The 17632-nt window shown below is 39.3% G+C and overlaps 1 protein-coding gene across 1 annotated transcript in view; it reads right to left on the bottom strand.

The window, feature by feature from the left end:
- Window positions 1-5882: 5882 nt before the first annotated feature.
- PRKAG2 (protein kinase, AMP-activated, gamma 2 non-catalytic subunit) overlaps window positions 5883-17632 on the bottom strand; it is a 474947-nt gene continuing 463197 nt past the window's right edge. Inside the window, exons 16-17 of the mRNA XM_006873702.1 lie at window positions 9587-9680; window positions 5883-5914 (exon numbers count right to left, since the gene is read on the bottom strand). Coding sequence (XP_006873764.1) covers window positions 5883-5914; window positions 9587-9680 — 126 coding nt within the window. The remainder of the gene's footprint in view (window positions 5915-9586; window positions 9681-17632) is intronic.

The following is a 17632-nucleotide window of genomic DNA, read 5'->3' as shown; positions in this document are numbered from 1 at the left end:
ATTATGTGTTAGTTTACATGGGAGAACATTATGTTTACATTCATCCTATCGTATTTCATTTCATTGAATTATTACAATCCTTTGCATGCATCATCAAACCACCAAAGCATACACCCTGCACACCTGCCCCCTGGCTGCCAGCACACAGCCTCTCTCCCTCCCTAAGTCCAGAATCCCAGTCTGCTCCTTCTCTCCACGTCATCATCTCTGCCTCCATCCCTGGCGTCACTGCTTCCCCTGACAGGGTCCCGTACTTTGCTTTTCTTCATTGATGGTTCCAGGGATCTCTGTTCCTGGACTGCAAAATCAACCACTGCCCTGCTCTTGAACACTTTAAAGAGGTCTCGTGCAACAGTTTTGTCCAGTGCATTATGTCACCTGACTTCCTGACTCTGCTTCCATGAATGTCAGTGGTTGAAGTCTTTTGTCCAACAACATGCAAAGCAAAAATTAAAAAGCCAGAGATTACCACTAAAATTTCAGAGATGGATAACACATTGCCAAGGACACAAGAGTAAAATCTATTTGGCTGATGAACAGATGATTGAATTAGAAGACAAATCCCTGAATACTAATTTGTTTGAAGAAAAATCAGATGAAATAAGAAAAACGAAGAAAGCCTAAGAATTATGTCAGGTAGGATCAATAGGAACAATTTTTGTGATTAGAATTCCAAGACAGGAGGAGGTAAAAAGAACACCAAAAATTACTGAAGATTTGCCAGCAGAAAACCTCACCCTAATATCACTAATAACAAAAAGATACCCATCCAAGAATCTCTTAGAATCCTATGCAGGATGGTGGTTGTTACGGTGGTGTGCCATGAACTCGGCTCCAACTTATAGCAACCTGGTGCAGGGTTTCCTCCAAGGCTGTCAACCTTTACAGGAACAGAAAGTCTCATCTTTCTCCCTCAGAGCAACTGGTAGAATCAAACTGCTGACCTCACAGTTAACAGCCAAATGTGCAACCACTACGCTACCAGGACGCCTTATACAGGATGAACCCTAAAAGAAAATCAGCAAGACATATCACAAATCAAACTTTCGAAAACCAACGATAAAGAATTTTGAGAGCAGCTCAGGAAAAATTAAATGTTATTTACAAAGGGCAAGCAATAAGACTAAGCTCGGATTTCTCAGCAGAAATCATGCAGGGAAGATGGTGACAGATGATATATGTAAAATTTGTAAAGGAAAAAGAAAAGTCAACTGATAATTAAATATCCAGCAAAGATGTTCCTCAAATATGATGGTAAAATTAGGGTATTTTCAGAGACACAGAAATTATAAAGAGAATTTGTAAAAACCAGACTAACCCTACAAGAAATAATAATGGGGAGTCTTTGGACAGAAAACCAACAATGTCAGACAACAACCTGAGTTGAAGACACATGATGATCACAAAGAAATCAATCCAGAAAAGGAATTCTCAAAAATAAGTTTTGTACAAGACTAAAAGTAGCAAACCAGAGGTGTCAAATCTGTAAACAGTTTAACTACAAAGCAAAAAGGAATAAATGATGTAATGACAGAACTTCCAAATGGATAGGAAGTCTAACTGTCACACCTATATGAGACAATTGAAAGTATCATGACTTAGGTCAAGCACACTAGTCCTCTCAAAGTGACATCTTTGCTCTTTACACTTCAAATATGTTTTTTGGCACAGATTTGCCTAATGCAATACATTGATTTTTTTATTGCGGTTTCCCCTGAATGTAGCCATGTATACTGAAGTATTTGACAACTTCAATCTTTTCTCCATTTATAAAGGTGTTATTGATATTTATATTGTCAATGCTTTTCGTTTAATGGTACCCATTCCCCACTCCCTCCATATATCTATTATTTCTGATTGCTATAAAGTGTTACTTTTTTTGTGTTTCAGTATTTCTTGTAGAGCTAGTCTGTTAGTAACACATTCTCTTAATTTTTGTCTGAGAATGTCTTGATTTTTACATAATTTTTGATAATTTTGCTGAATTCCTGGCTGACAATTGTTTTCTTTCAGCACTTTAATTATGTTATCTCATTGCCATCTTGTTTGAATGGTTTCTAAAGAGAAGTCGCACTTAACCTTATTGGGTTATTGGGGACCCCTTGTCTGTGATACTTCACTTTTCTTGTACTATGATCACAATTTTCTCTTTATCCTTGCTTCTCAAGAATGATAGTCTCAGTGTGTTTCTTTTAGAATTAGTCCTGTATAGGATTTATGGCACTTAATGGATGGAAAAATTTTCATGTTTGGTGATGTTTGTGAAGTTTTCTGCCATTGTTTGTTTTCTTTTTACTCTGGAACTCCCATAATGGATGAATGATTCCTCTTAATGGCATTCTGCATGCCCCTAGGCTCAGTGCATATAGATTTTTGTATGCTTTAGACTGAACAACCCCAAAGACCCTGCCTTCAAGTCTGCTGGTTCTGACTTCTGTCATTTTAGTTCTACTTCTGTGACCTTCCATTGAGTTCATTTCTGTACCTTTAAAGTTCCAGTATGTCTAATTAAAAAAAAAAAAAAGTCTTCCATTGAAATTTTTGTTTTCTTATATTATCTTTCTGATTTCTTTTAGATATTTCCATGTCTTCCTTTGTCTCTTTGAACATTCTTGTCATTGGAATGGGTAGTGGTGGGGTAGTGTGTGTGCACCTGCTGTTTCTGGTCCTACCCTGTAAAAGATTGGTCCTTGCCTTCGACCAAGAATGACCAGGAGAAGCAAAAACTTTTATTAAAGCAAGGTTGTAGAAAGCCCGTGACAGAGAGAGAAGACAGTGCTAGCTTCTGTCTCCCTGAATGAGAGCAAATCTGGGATTAAAAAGGGTAGAAAGCATATTCATCAAAGGGGTGGGGACTTTCAGGATATGATTCATTTAGGCAGAGTCATGATACTAGGTGGGCATCCTGGTGTGGCACTGTAGGAAACAGTGAACAGCTAATCACAAGATCAGTGGTTCAAACCCATCAGTTGCTCCTTGGAAACCTCATACAGGGTCACTGTGAGCCGGAACAGACTCAATGACACCTAGCAAGAACAGCACAGGCAAATACAGGTTGGAATCAGTCACCTTAGAGCTTGCTGGGTCTATTTCACAAGACTCATTCTTGGCTGGTGAATGCACAGGAGTTCTGGTCCATTGGTCAAAATACCCCTAGGCATACATGTTCCTCTATCTGTGCATACTTCAAAAACTGGTTGGCTCGGATTATCTGTTGGGAAATATCTTAAGAGTGTTGATGATAATAACCAGGCGCAGCCCTCACATGACTCATGATGTGGCTTTTATCATTCCTGTCCCTTGGGCATCTTTTTCTGGGTTTATGTATTATTTACAGTCCACTACTTTCCATATTCCGTCATGGGAAAATGGGTACAGTAAAATCTCCTTTAATGGGCCTTTGAGTCCTTTCAGCCCTATCTGTCTCCTGCGTCATTCTTAGTACTAATGCTTTGAAATTTTTCTTGGATAATTCCATTTTTTTTTTTTTTCCTCAGACAATATATCTGATCCCTTGATTTCTACAATTGTGTTTGTTTTTTCTGTCTCTTTATGCTTTATAATTGCCTATTGCTAACAGGAAATTAAGAATTATTCAGTTGTTTTTGCTTTCTAAGGCCAGATTAACTTCTTCTTTCTCTTTTGATTACTCTTGTTTTTTGCTTTCTTCTGAGGTTCACAGGGTCTTCCATTCTAGCCAAACTCGTCCCTAGACTCGGGTTGGCTTTGCTCAATCTACTTCAACCTCATCTCTTTTGTGTCTGGGTATTTCTGGTGTTGGGAAGGTGTGCCTGTGTGTGTTTGTGATACTGGCTTGGTGTCAGTTGGTGCTAGGCTTGGGTTAGGCATGGCTGCTGCATCAGACTGACTGGGCCAGCTAGTAAGGTGCTGGGCAGTAAGCCTAGGGCAGGGCCATAGGCACCACACAGGGCTAGAAGTGATCCCATTGGTTTTGCTCAGGTTAGTGGCAACGCTGAAGGCTCTGCACTGCTCCTAACAGCATCCTGGGTATGATGCCAGTCTAGACCAAGGATAGTGTCCTGGTCTCCGTTCAGATTCTGTGAAGGTGTCTCAAGCTCTGTGTTGGTCTGGTGTGTGGTTGTGGTTGCAGTGCTTCTTTAGGGGTGGTGTCACACGTGGATTTACTGGTCTGAACCAAGTTCCTCAGGTTGCTGAGTGGGCATGTGGAGTTGGGTGGGTGTATCCAAAGCACTGGGGAAGTTGTTGCAGTGTTGGGCTGGGGTGGGTGAGTTTATGACATCAGGTTTTGCTGGGCATGCCAAGCACAGGTAGGTGGTATTCCCATCTAAGGCCCAGGAGTAAGTTTAGCCTGTGGCTGTTTCCTGTGGTAGATGGCTGGGCCAAGGAGCAACGCCAGCTAGCTCCACCAGTTGGGTTCCTTGGGTGATGTGTGTTTGTAAGACCACTTTCTTATTTCATTTTCCTGGGCTAAGGGAGCACAAACCTGCCCCTTTGTGCTTCTCTCCACCTCTGCCCTGTGGCACTTCTGCTAGCCTTCCTGCTCAGGCAAGGGCCGGAGCCTTCCCACTGTCCAGTCCACATGACTCTTCTCCTCAGGTAGCACCTGTGGACCCCACTCTTAGGACAAGAATATCTATGTGGCAATTTTAAAATATGTTCGTAACTCAAAACACTGAAGTTGTCTTCCTAATTATGACCCAGAATTCATATTCCCCTTTAAATGGAGAGAAATATCTAAGTAGATAATTTGCAGGTAGCATTTTTATTAATATACAATGAAATATGTGAGATTTTAAAGAACTTTTTTAACAAAATGATAGATAGTAGGATTTATTTTAAGTTTTTTTAATTTGCAAAAAAAGAAACCAACAACCTCATAATCAAAGTATATTCATATATACAGTGTCAACATTTTCAGAAGCACTTTTAAACTAGGGAACTTTCTGTTTCTCTTCAACTGTATGACAATACTGTATGTGCCACAGTAAAATTTACAAAAAAAAAAAAAAAAAAAATCTTCAGCAGTCATACAAACATCATGATTTTACATTTGAATACACACACAAAAAATAGACGCCTCTCTGCCCCACACCCTGACAGCCCTCCTTCCCGCCTGTCAGTAGACTTGCGTGCCGGCTTTCAGAAACGCTAACTTCTACATCCTCCCAGTGTCTACCTTGAAAATCAGACCCTTTCCAGATCCAAGCTTAAATAATGAGAAATGTGTTATTTAAAAATGACAACCAATAGTTTATTAATGGCTATGGTAAAGTGTATACCCACCACAAGAGGTGAACAAAACTGCCATGAAAGTAAAAATAAATAGTTTGAGATGCAGTCTTGTTTTTACACCGTAGTTCCAAACAAAACATTTAAACATAAAACTGCCATTAGAGGTTTAAAGTAATGACTTATATTCAAATAACTTTTGGACAAGTGTAATGAAAACAAGCTGATTTGGTAAGAGGTTCAGGTATTCACAGTCCAGCAGATCACCCACCAGTGTGCCCCAGTTGTGATGACATATTGTTGTGTTCTGACATAAGGCACTATGATCGGAATATGCCACACACTCACCTTATGTCACATGACCTGCTGCACACCAGCGGATGGACCTTTTGAAATAGAAAAGACGACTTCTAGGACACAATACACTTTGATGACAGACAGTATTTGAAATCTCAGACTAAGGTCTGGAAATAGTCTTTCAACACAAGCCTGAATCTTCAAGCAATCCCAAAACCTTTCTGTTATACTTAGTTTCAACATCACTGGGAAAAAAGACCCTAAACCCTGATATACATTCTTAACCATTTTACTCTCTTCTCTTCTGGTCAGTGTTCAAGAGGTAAAAAGTGACCCAGAGCGCTGTTCAAGTCCTCCAGGGCGAATGCACGCAGTCATTCAGCTTCTGTCTCCTTCTCTGTGGTACCTGTCAGCCATGAAAAGCAAACATTTCAGTGTGCTGCAGAAACCATGTGCTCTGTGAGAAAAGCAGCGAGTCTTGGTCTCTGGGGTTTTCTAACCATACCCTGTTGGGTCTGAGGAGGGCACTGCGGGCTGCAGAAGAGGGAGAGAGGTACAGAAGGCAGCCCCTCAGTAGAACAGCACACTTTAAATTCCTACGGTACTCCAGAGTTCTAAATACATCATCTAATTAGGAAAAAAAAAAGAGTTCTAAGTACATGTGTTTTGGTTACTTACAAAAATATGGGGGAAAAAAAAATATAACATGTTTAAAGATATTTCAATGGGTTGGTAGAGAAAGCTAATAATTTTCATACCACAACACATTTTTTTTCTACTTCCTCACCAGACATGAAGATACCAGACCATTGAGATAGTTTAGAATCAAGGGCTAAAAGACTGTGCTTTGACCAACAGAAAGCTTACTCCTTGTATACATTTCAGCTCACGTGGACAGTCTACGTTTGACAATTGCTGAAAATGTTTTGAAACAAAGTATTACTATACTGGCTTAGTATCCTCAATGAGAAACTTTACTCATAATCTAGAGAAAAGGGTATCTACACCAGGGCCTTCCTTGCATTTGTGTGAATAGTGGCACTTGTTACACGTGCCTGCCTCTCATTGACCATGCCATAGGCTCGCAATCATGTGCCATGTCATCCTCACCACACTCCAGCAGGAGACCCGAGTAGGGTGGCTGGCTCACTCTGCAGCTGAGGAAGTAGTTGGCTAAATTCAGACAGCTTAAGTATATTATAGGTAATTTAATGCAACTGGTCCCTGAGTTCCAAATGAGTTTTGCTCCAAATACTAACTTGCAATCCAATTATTAGGAACATATTCCTAAATTAAACAATAGATACCATATAGTATAAAGAAGGCTAATTCAACCATCCTTCACTCACACTCCCTCTCTCTCTACAAATATACATATATACATGTACATTTGAAATCACAACTGTGGAATAGATTTCTACCCTGCAGTACCATGGATAGAAGAGGCATTAATCAAATCTGAATGGAAATTTAGACTCAAAAATCTTCATTAAAATGGTTTGAGACACCAAGGCATCAAAAGAATAAATGACTTTACTCCTCTGAGTTGGCAATATGTAGAATCTCGGAAAGGAGATCAATAGGAGTTGACACCCAGCCTGACCCCACTGGCCAAATTGTGTGCCTTACTAGAGGCAAAGGGTGTTTTTCTGAGGTGCCACATCCTGTGCCCGTGGGGATGGCTTGCCCACAGAAGTGGCCTTTTTTCCTCTTTTGAGCTGAGGTGTAGTGTAGTTTTGCTGGGGTGGAAGTTTATAACGTGTGTTAGTCTGGTTTCCTCGCTCGGCTCAGTGTTTTGTCTGTTTGAGTCGCTCACAATTTCTCCTTGCTTATTGACTATCTCATTATCTGATATCTGATTTTTGAAAAAATTCTTAAGTGGTGCCTCCAACAGTCTGGACCCCACACCCTCTGAGAGCCACCCCAAAGGATACTGGGAGTCCCCTAGTGATGGCTGGGCCACTTGAGGACAGCAGCCAAATGTGAGTCAATGGGCAGACAGGGTGCTCGGGGTGGGCAATACCTGACCACTACCACCTCTTACATTTATCAAGCAACATGTCAGGGAGGCACCTGTGGGGGGTGAGCAAACAGACAGGAAGAGGGAGTCAGCCCCCAACTCTCAAATAATGCTGATTTTGCATAGTGACCAGATAGGTAAGTGAGGAGTGGGCATATCTGTTAACAGTTTAATCCTTTCTTTTGCTGGAAAAAATAAGGGTTATTTCTAGTTTTAGGGTATTTCAAAGAATGATTTTAGTTATATCATGGTATTTTGTAAAGACGATTCAGTTCTTTCTAACCTGAAACTTGAAAATGATTGCACTAGATCCCACTACAATGGTTTCTGATCCACTAGATGAGAGAGGACCCGAGACGTCACATTTCTAATACATAACGTCCCCAGTTAGACCTCATAGTGTTGGTCTGAGGACCACACTGAAAAATCAGGGCGCTGCTGGAATCATTCTTAGTATTTAAATTAGTGAGTGAGATCTGTTCTCACAGTGGTAGGGATTACATTTGGGTCAGTATCTTAAAGATAAATTACAAACTAGTCTTAGCTGTGTTTGAATGCTTTCTGAACTCAAGAAAAATCAATACCCTAATATACATACACATAATTTTTAACTTTGAAGAGTTCACAGTGTATCTCACTGACTTTCACATCCTTGTCTTGGGTCTAGATCGAGCGATCCCTAGGTGATGTAAATGGTTTGTATTTGACTACTGACCTCAAGGTTGGTAGCTCAAATTCATCCAGCAGCTCTGTGGCAGCAAGGCCTGGTGAGCGCTTCCATAAAGGTCACAGCCATAGAGACTGTGGCCCATGGGTTCACTATGAATGGCTGAAGCCCACCCAAAAGCAAAGATGAGTTGTCTGTATTTAACTCAGAATGGGGACACAGGGAGGGTAGAAGGAATGGGAAGAAAGTAAGGAGGGGTGGCTGGTAATTTTAAGACCCTTCAAAGTTTTGCCTCTTAATATCACCACCTCTTCTTTTATAAAGCTCTCTCCTTCCTTCTCTGCAAGTTTAGTGGTTGAGATGCTAAGAGCAAATTTTAGCTATCAACCCTGTTGAATAGTTAATGCAATCTCCAGACAATGTCAATGGGGAAAAGTCTGTATGGATTGATGAAGATTTTAATAGGTACCATTAAAAGGATTTTCCAGTTGTTGTTAAGTGCCGTTGAGTTGATTCCGATTCACAGCGACCCTAATTTGATTCAAACTGACCTTGTAGTCCAGTGCTTATCCTACAGTGCCACACCAGGACTCTAGTCAGTATTAAGAACTCGACTGCTCAACTCAAGAGCGGCAGTTCACACCCATCAGTTGCTCTCGGAACGCCTGCAGAGAGTCACTGTGAGCCAGCACCGACAATAATAGTACAACAGTGCGAAAATAAGCAAAACAACGTACTAACTTTTGAAAGGAAATGACAATAAAGCCCTGACCATTTAGGGACTGCTGGGCTTTTGAATGCATTAATAAATATAAATATAAAAAGTCAGGTATTCAGAATAGTTTTGGATAAACTTTTCCCATACAAACAGAACGTTAAAGCTTCAGAAATAGTAAAGAAAATATATAAAATAGCACACATAAAGCGTTAATGTATAAAAGTAAATGTAGTAGATGTGTCGTGTGAAGTGCCATCGAGTCGGTTCTAACCCATAGTGACCCTTTATAGGGTTTCCGAATAGTAGCTGGTGAGCTTGAACCACTGATCTTGCAGTTTAAATAGCTTTGCAGTGTGGCGCATTAGCCCACAGTGCCACAACAGGACTCCGTAGATGTGTAGGAAACAAATATTTGCTACACACTATTGTATCTCCTAAGGAGCGTGGTGGCTCTGTAAGATAGGATGGGGAACTGCAAGGTCAGTGGTTCAACCCCACTAGCAGCTCGGTGGGAGAAAGATGGCTCTAGTTCTGTAAAGATTTACAGCCTCTAAAACCCTATACAGGCCCGCTATGAGTTGAAATAGCACTTAATAACAACAACATTGTACCTCCTACACCCTATTTTTAGTCCTACAAACTTCCAGGAGAGGTCAGAAATCACTACTGATACCTGCTGGTGTGAGTATCAGGGCCTGGAGGATATCGGACAGCGAAATAATACCCACAATACTATCTGCTTCATTGACTACCACCAGCCGATGAACCTGCAAACAGCAACAAAGGAAACCATGAGTGAATGTTTAGATTATAAAGTTCAATATCTATTAATACAATTAATAGGTAGCAGGCAGGGAAAATTTAGTCATGTACTATACGATGCATACATTCCACACATAAAAAGAAACAGTGTGTGGAACCTTTTGAAAGTCTTTAAAATTTAATGCTTAATTTCTCAAACACCTTAGAAAAATCAGCCAGCTCTGTCCAAAGTTTTCAAATTTTAAGACAGAATAATCTAAATACAATGAAGCTATATTCTCGCACAACAGCTGAAATATTTAAAAGCTATACCTCAGTTTCTAATAAGTAGAAGATACCTGTTTTACATGGGGAAGATACTCAAATGACACTGAAACTGTAAGTACAGGGTCACTACGTTTAGAGAGCTTTTTATTTGAGATCATCTTTTCTCTACACTAAGTTCATAAGTAATAATAGATTATATTTTTCTATTCCAAAACAAGTATTACTTATAACAAAACTGACCACCTCTTATCTGTTAACTTAGAGAACTGTTTCTATTATATTTGAATACAGAATGAGGAACACAGAAGAGCGGATTCTGCTTTTATGTTTTCTTCTCTAATATTTTGCCAGAGAAGCATTTGACATTAAAGCTTACTTTAGGTCAAAAGCAAACAACCCCCCAAATACTGTCAGTTGGTAATTTTTCTCATATCAGTCAACAAATTTAGAAAAGCTGTTTACCATAGAAAGCCTTCAGTTGGAAGTTTTTCAACACAATTATTTAGGAAATGTAGCTATAAATGAAAGTTATAATTGTTTTACATCAAGGATCAGAGAAAACTTTATATTCCGCACTAAACAAGCTTTACTGATAGTAACTTAGAAGGTTGAGGGGAATCCCTTTGACCCAGAGTGTTAAGTTGCATTCCAGACATAAACGTATTTTCTTTTCATCTGATGCTAAGTCTAAAACATAAATTCCTTTCTCAGGAAAAGGAACTTACATAAATTTTACTAGAATCACACCTCAAAAAAAGAACTATCAAATTATGCGCTTTATTCAAAAATACTTTGTCAGTCAAGGTGGTGGACTAGGCAGACATGTTTACACAGGTTCTACAACAAAGAAACAAGATACCAAATGAAACACACAGATGTTAATAATCCTGGAACCCTGAATTTCAGAGGAAAGGAAAGAGAAATGGACTGAATATTGACTAGAAGCAGCAGCTGAACAGGGGGCAACAAGGAAGGAGACAGACGGGTGGACTGTGGTTGGCCTGAGGAGCTACAGCCATCTTGAACTTTTGCGTCATCTGCCTGATGATGCAGATGCCTTGCTCTAATCTTTGTGAGCCAGGTTATTGTGAGTAGGGATGTGATCCAGGTTATTGTGAGTAGGGTGGTGGCAACACTACCTGAAGTCAGGTGTGAACTCTACTTCCTGAGATCTGCAGAATGCACAGAGTCAGTCACAGACTAGCAGGATAGCTCATAACCACCCACCCTAATACCCTTTACCCTCTGGGCCTGAAAGAGTTCCTTTGGGCCTGCATGAACTACTTCTGGATTGGGTGCCCTAAACATAAATAACACGTAGGCCTACAGCAAAGGAGCTCTGGTAGTGTAGTGGTTACGAATCGGGCTGTGAATCACAAGGTCATCAGTTCGAAACTAGCAGCTGCTCCACAGGAGAAAGATGAGGCTTTCTGCTCCCATACAGATTTACAGCCTCCAAAACCCTATGAGTGGGAACCGACTCCACGGCACATAATAACAACAAGCAACCCCAGGTAGGATCTGGTATACCACCCACCCTCTCATCATCCTTGTGAGCTCCTTGGCTGGCAGGAGGTTCCCCCGAGTTTTCGCATCACTGAGGCCCAGGTTTTTCCTTTCCTTATCTCTTACTTTGTTGGGTTTTTTTGTTTGTTTGTTTTGTTTCCATTTTCTCTTCCCTGGTTTTATTATCCTTACTCTTTTTTTCACTGTTGTTGTTTCTTTTCTCCTGTGTGTTTCTCTTTATACCTCACCCAACAGTACCCCATACAGTTCAGCCACAACAGCACCGGGCACTAGGCAAGAACCAAATCTTATATCCCTGATAAATGAAAGACAACAGTCAAACCCACCATAAACGACATTCTTAAATAACACCTACCACCAGGAAAGCAGGTGGTGAGTGCCTAGGACCACACCAAGATACAGTAATAAACTAATGCAAATACAATGGCACCATAGTGTCTCAAAGATGCAGAGCCAGAAAGTGTTACTGAGGGATAAAAGGGATTGGAACTACCTGATGAAGAAAATCCATAGAGTGATATTTAGGTACCTTCACAGGACTGAGAGAAACATGAAGCAAGCTGCAGATGAAAGCAAGGAGAACCCAGAAAAACCTTTAAAAGAATTCAGGAAAACAGTAGATGAACAAATGCAAAAAATAAATGAAAAATTATACAAAATATGTAAATAGTAAATCCATAAGATAAATACTAAGCAATGGCAGGTCGAGCTTGAAGACAAGTTTCTCAATACTAGTGTGGTACAAGAACAATCAGAAAACAGCAAAAAATCTGAAATAAGTCTTAAAGATTTATTTGGAATAGTATCAATAGGAATAACCTGCAGATGATCTGCTGAATTTGAGTAACAGACAAAAACAAACAAACAAAAGCATTCAGGATGCTAAATGAACCCCAAACTGAATCGCCAAGATACATCATAATCAAACTTTCCAAAATCAAAGACAAGGACAGAATCTTAAGAACAGCCTGGAAAAACTGAAAAGTTATCTACAAAAGAGATCTACTAAGACTAAGCTTCGATTTCTCAACAGAAACCATGCAAGCAAGAAGGCAAGGAATGCCATATGTAAAACTGTGAAAGAAAAAACTTGCCAATCAGAGTAACTTTAGAAAAATATTAAAGGGAGTTCTTTGAACAGAGAACCAAAAACTACATGATAATAGCTCCCAGGCCAGATATACAAGTATGCAAACTAAACCTACAAGGCAGAAAGTAAGAAACCAGAAACATCAATTTATAATGAAGACAACTACCAGGCAAAATGAGAAAATAGACTGCAGTTACAGAACTTCTAAAATGACAAGAAAGTCAAGTATATTTCAGGATAAAACTGTTTTACAGTAGGAAAGAAATTTATAAATGTAACCAAGAAAAGTTATTAACATTTGTATCAAATAAAAAATTATAAGTCTTCAGCAATGAAGAAAACAACAAGAAAATCCCCAAACAAAATGAACTCAGCACAAGCTGTGTGAAACTAGCAACATCACACACACACTCGAAAAACCAAAACAGCAAAATGGAGACGATGAGCGTCAATGCCCATTCCAGCCCCATCCATACAGTTGCTGTCGTGTTTTGTTTTGAACCCATCGATGCTATCACTGGGGGTCTTTCTCTTTTTCACTGGCCTGCCAATTTTCCAAGCATCATGTCATTCTTCATAGACTTGTCCCTCCAAACAGCATGTCCAAAGTACAAGAGATGAAGTCTTGCCATCCTTACTTTTTACAGGCATTGTGGCCACACTTTTTTCATAACAGATGTTTTTTTTTTTCCTTCTGGCAGTTCATGATACTTTCAATATTCTTCTCCAATACCATAATTCAAATGTATCAATTCTTTTACAGTCTTCCTTATTCACTGCCCAACTTTCACCCGTTCATATGCACATTAATCCTCTGACATCTCTGTTCTTCAACATTTGAAAGAATTCTTTTGCAGCAGATGTGCTTAATGCAATACAACTGCTGATTTCTTGACTGCCGTTTCCAGGAGTGCTAATTGTGGAGTCAAGCAAAATGAAGTCTTTGATAACTTCAATCTTCTGTTTATCATGATACTATTTACTGGTCCAATTGTAAGGATTTTTGTTTTCTTTACACTGAGGTGAAATCCATACTGAAGGCTGTAGTCTTTCATCTTTAACATTAAGTATGTCTAGTCCTCTTTGCTTTAAGCAAGCAAGGTTGTTCATCTGCATATTGCAGGCTGATTCCAGTTTTCTTCATACAATCCAGCTTTTTTTGGTACAGTCACTCTACATATTTCTACCATCTTTTGATTCCAAGTGTATGTTGTTGAAAAAAGGTATTTATAATGAATAAGTCATTTGTCTTAAAAAATTCTATCACGTAATCTCCAGTGTCATTTCTACCATGAAGGCCCTATTTTCCAACTATTGATACTTTTGTTTTCAACTTCCGCATTCCAATCATCAGCAATTATAAATGGACAAATTTCTAAAAACACTATTACTTAACTAAACAAATATAATGAGGTAGAAAATTTGAGCAGACTCATTACAAAAGATGAAATTGATCATGCCATTAAACTCCTAATAGAAAAAAGTCCAGGCTCAGATGGCTTCATAGGCAAAATCTACCAAGCACAACGAGGGAAGAGCTGACACCAAGTCTACTTTATTTCATACTATATAGAAAAGAGTAGAATGTACCTGAATTCAATTTATGACATAAGCATAACCTTGATACCCAAACCAGACTAAGAGTCAGCAAAAATCCCTCATGAATATAGGTTTTTAAATTCTCAACAAAATCCTAGCCAGTAAACAAACAAAAACCACACACAAAAAAACCAATGTAATCCATTACATAAAGGAAAAGAATATGATCAAATCAACTGATGCAAAAAAAGGCATATGACAAAATCCAACACACAATCCTGATAAAAATGCGAACGGTGAGGTTCTCTTTGAGACAACGATATTCTGTATCACCATTCCTACTCAATATTATGCTGGTGGTCCTTCCTAGCCAGTCATAAGGCAAGAAAGGAAAATGAAAATCTTCCAAATGGGGGTAGAAGAAGTAAAGCCTTCTCTATTTGTAAATGATATGATTCTATACACAGAAAGTCTCAGCAAGAGAATTACTGAAACTGAAAGATTTCAGCAAAGTGACTAACCAAACTATACCAAGCTCATGAATAGGAAGACAACCACGTGAAGATGCCTCTACTACTTAAAATGATCTACAGATGTAATACAATCTCAATCCATATTCCATCATCTTATAAAAGATGGAAAAACTAATCACTAACTTTATATGAAAAAGAAAGAGACCCCAGATAAGCAAAACATGACTAAAGAACAAGAAAACAGGAGGCCTCGTACTTCCTGATCTCAAAACCTGCTATACAAATCTAAAAGTGTCTTTAACAAATGATGCCGGCTAACAGGCTAGTCACTTGGCAGAAGAATGAAACAGGCCCCATATCTTATTCCATATACAAAAACGAATGCATGATTAATCAAACACCTAAATGTAAAATTCAGAGCTAAAAAATATTACCAATTTAAAAAAGGAACAAATTTAGTGGCCCCAGTACATGACACATAACTCACAACACAAACAACAGAACACAATGAGTGGGACCTCTTAAAAATTAGACATTCATATGCTTTAAAAGTTTTCACTCCCTCTTGAAAACTTGTAAGCCAGCTACTTTCATACCTTTAGTTTCAGAGTATGCGGGGAAGGTCGAATCCCCATTGAATCGTTGTTTTCCTCTTGTCTAACTGTTAACATACCTAATTTTGATTGTCACAATTGTAAAGGTAGATTTATGTAACAAAAAGGAGGGAGTAGCTAACGTTACATTCCAGGAACAGAGGACTCTAGAACCATTGAGAGAGAACAGCATAGGACTCTCACCAGAGAAGCAGCGACACCAGAGATGGAGGCAGAGGTGATGGTATGGAGAGACTGGTATGGAGAGACTGAGCAGCTGAGGACTCTAGACTCATGGGAAGAGAAAAGCGGTGTGCTGGTGGCTAGGAGGCTGGCTTCCAGAATGTGCCCTTTGGTTGTTTAGACGATTATATATACCCCTGTGAATTTTTTTTTTGTACACACAAAAAAGGGATGGTGGTAGAAGAAATGATAACATACGCTAGAAGATAGACAGGTGATGGGGCAGGTGATATACAACCGGAGAGAGGTTGGCACAGGAAAGATGGGGTGGCAGGAGATACAGGGAGAAACGTAACAGTTAAAGTGAATACAGGGAGAAACGTAACAGTTAAAGTGAATAGAGGTAAATGCTGTTAACTGATGATCTGCTCTCTTTAAACACAACAAAGTGTTTAAAAAAAAAAAAGATTTCACCAAAAGAGTAGAATGAGAACACACACTGGGAAAAAATTTTTGACACCTAATCAGAAGAGGGATTAGTCTCTAAAATTGATCATCTAGAAAAACACACAATCCAGTTAAAAAATGGGCAGAGGACATAAACCTCACCAAAAGAAGACATTTAGGCAGTCAACAAACATATGAAAAAATTAGCTATAGCAGCAAAGTTCAACAAACCAGAAAACAACAAATGCTGGCAAGGGTAAGGAGCGCCTGGAACTCTTGTAAACTGCTGGTGATAATGTAAAATGGTGTAGCCACTGTGAAAAATAAATACATGATCCAGCAATCCCACTACTTGGAATATTATCCTAGAGAAATAAGAACCATGACATGAATAGAAACATATATGCAAACACATGGAAGCAATCCAAATGCCCATCAATGGAAGAATGGGTCAACAAAGTATGGTACAAATACACAATAGAATACTATACTAAATTTAAGATTAATCATCAATCTGTGAAACACCTCATAACAAGGATGAACTAGAGGGCATTATGCTGGTCTAACAAGTAAATTGCAAAAGAAAAAATCTTTCACAAAACCACTATTATAATAAATCAAGGTTTTCACATTTAAAATATTTTCTGATGGTTAAAAGGGGTGGTAAGGGAGGGAGGGTAAATTAATAACGTATGAACTCGGGTGAAAGGGAAGGTAATATACAGTAAGAGGGAGGTCAGCAAAAAATGACAGAGGCAGGAGAAAATACTGGGCAGAGTACAAGAATTAAAGGCAACAGAGGTAAACACTGTCAAATATATAATCCTGCAATAACAGTGATCTACCAGGAGATGTGGGAATGTGCTGACTCTGTAAGATAAGCACCGGCTTGTGAACTACAAGGTTTGTGGTCCCAGTCGACCAGTAGTTCTGCAGGAGAAAGACGAGGTTTTCTGCTACAGTAAAAATTTACAGAATCACTGTGAGTCGGAACCAACTAGACGACACTTAACAAGTGGATGCATGGATAGACATACAGGCTGCATGCAATCTCCATGAAGGTGGTGGATCATAGTGAGGGCAGTTATGAAACCTTCTTAGCCATAACCAAATGCCTGACCACAAGTCTCATGGGATATCAAGGTCTACTGGCATAACCTAGTCCACAACGACATGTTCTGTGTCCCACTTTGGTTTAAGTGGTAACGGGTTGTAAAAGCTCACAAGCATTCATGTAAGGTGCAAATTATTGGTTTCTACCCCCTCTGGAATAAAGAAGAATGAAGAAATTAGAAGATACATGGAAACAATTGGTCCGATGACCTAACTTGACCACAGAAACATCAGTCTTCATGACCCTGATACCAGAAGAATTAGCTTATGCGTAGCTTCCACTATCATCAAAATCATGAAGACCAGGCGTACTGTTAAGTAGAGACTGGTAGAATCCTGAGATTATGACGCTTAGTCACCTTGCTGGTGTGGAAAAGAACTATCCCCCCAATACTCAATTTTCAGCCAAACGACAGAAAGGTCTGTATGTACACCTTACAACAGGGGTGGGGAACATCCAGCCTTTATATGGCTCATGAAATCATTGGGTCTGACTGCCAAGGCAACTGCAATACTAGCCATCACTTTAGGGATGAGTTAATTAAATAAATGTTGGACCAAATATAGCAGGCTAATTTTAAAATTAATAATTTTGTATGGCTTGCAAATGATGCTAGGGTACTTGACAGAAAAAAGGTTCCCCACGCCTGCCTTAAAATAATCAACCATTTGATTATTTTTTGAAAAAAGGCATCATTTCCCCAAGGACAAAAGTTCAGAAGGGT

The sequence above is a fragment of the Chrysochloris asiatica genome, unplaced genomic scaffold (genome assembly GCF_000296735.1).
Source record: "Chrysochloris asiatica unplaced genomic scaffold, ChrAsi1.0 scaffold00249, whole genome shotgun sequence".
In the NCBI taxonomy this organism is placed as follows: Eukaryota; Metazoa; Chordata; class Mammalia; order Afrosoricida; family Chrysochloridae; genus Chrysochloris; species Chrysochloris asiatica.
Note: the sequence above shows the minus strand (reverse complement) of the source record. Positions and strands in the feature narration are given on the sequence as shown.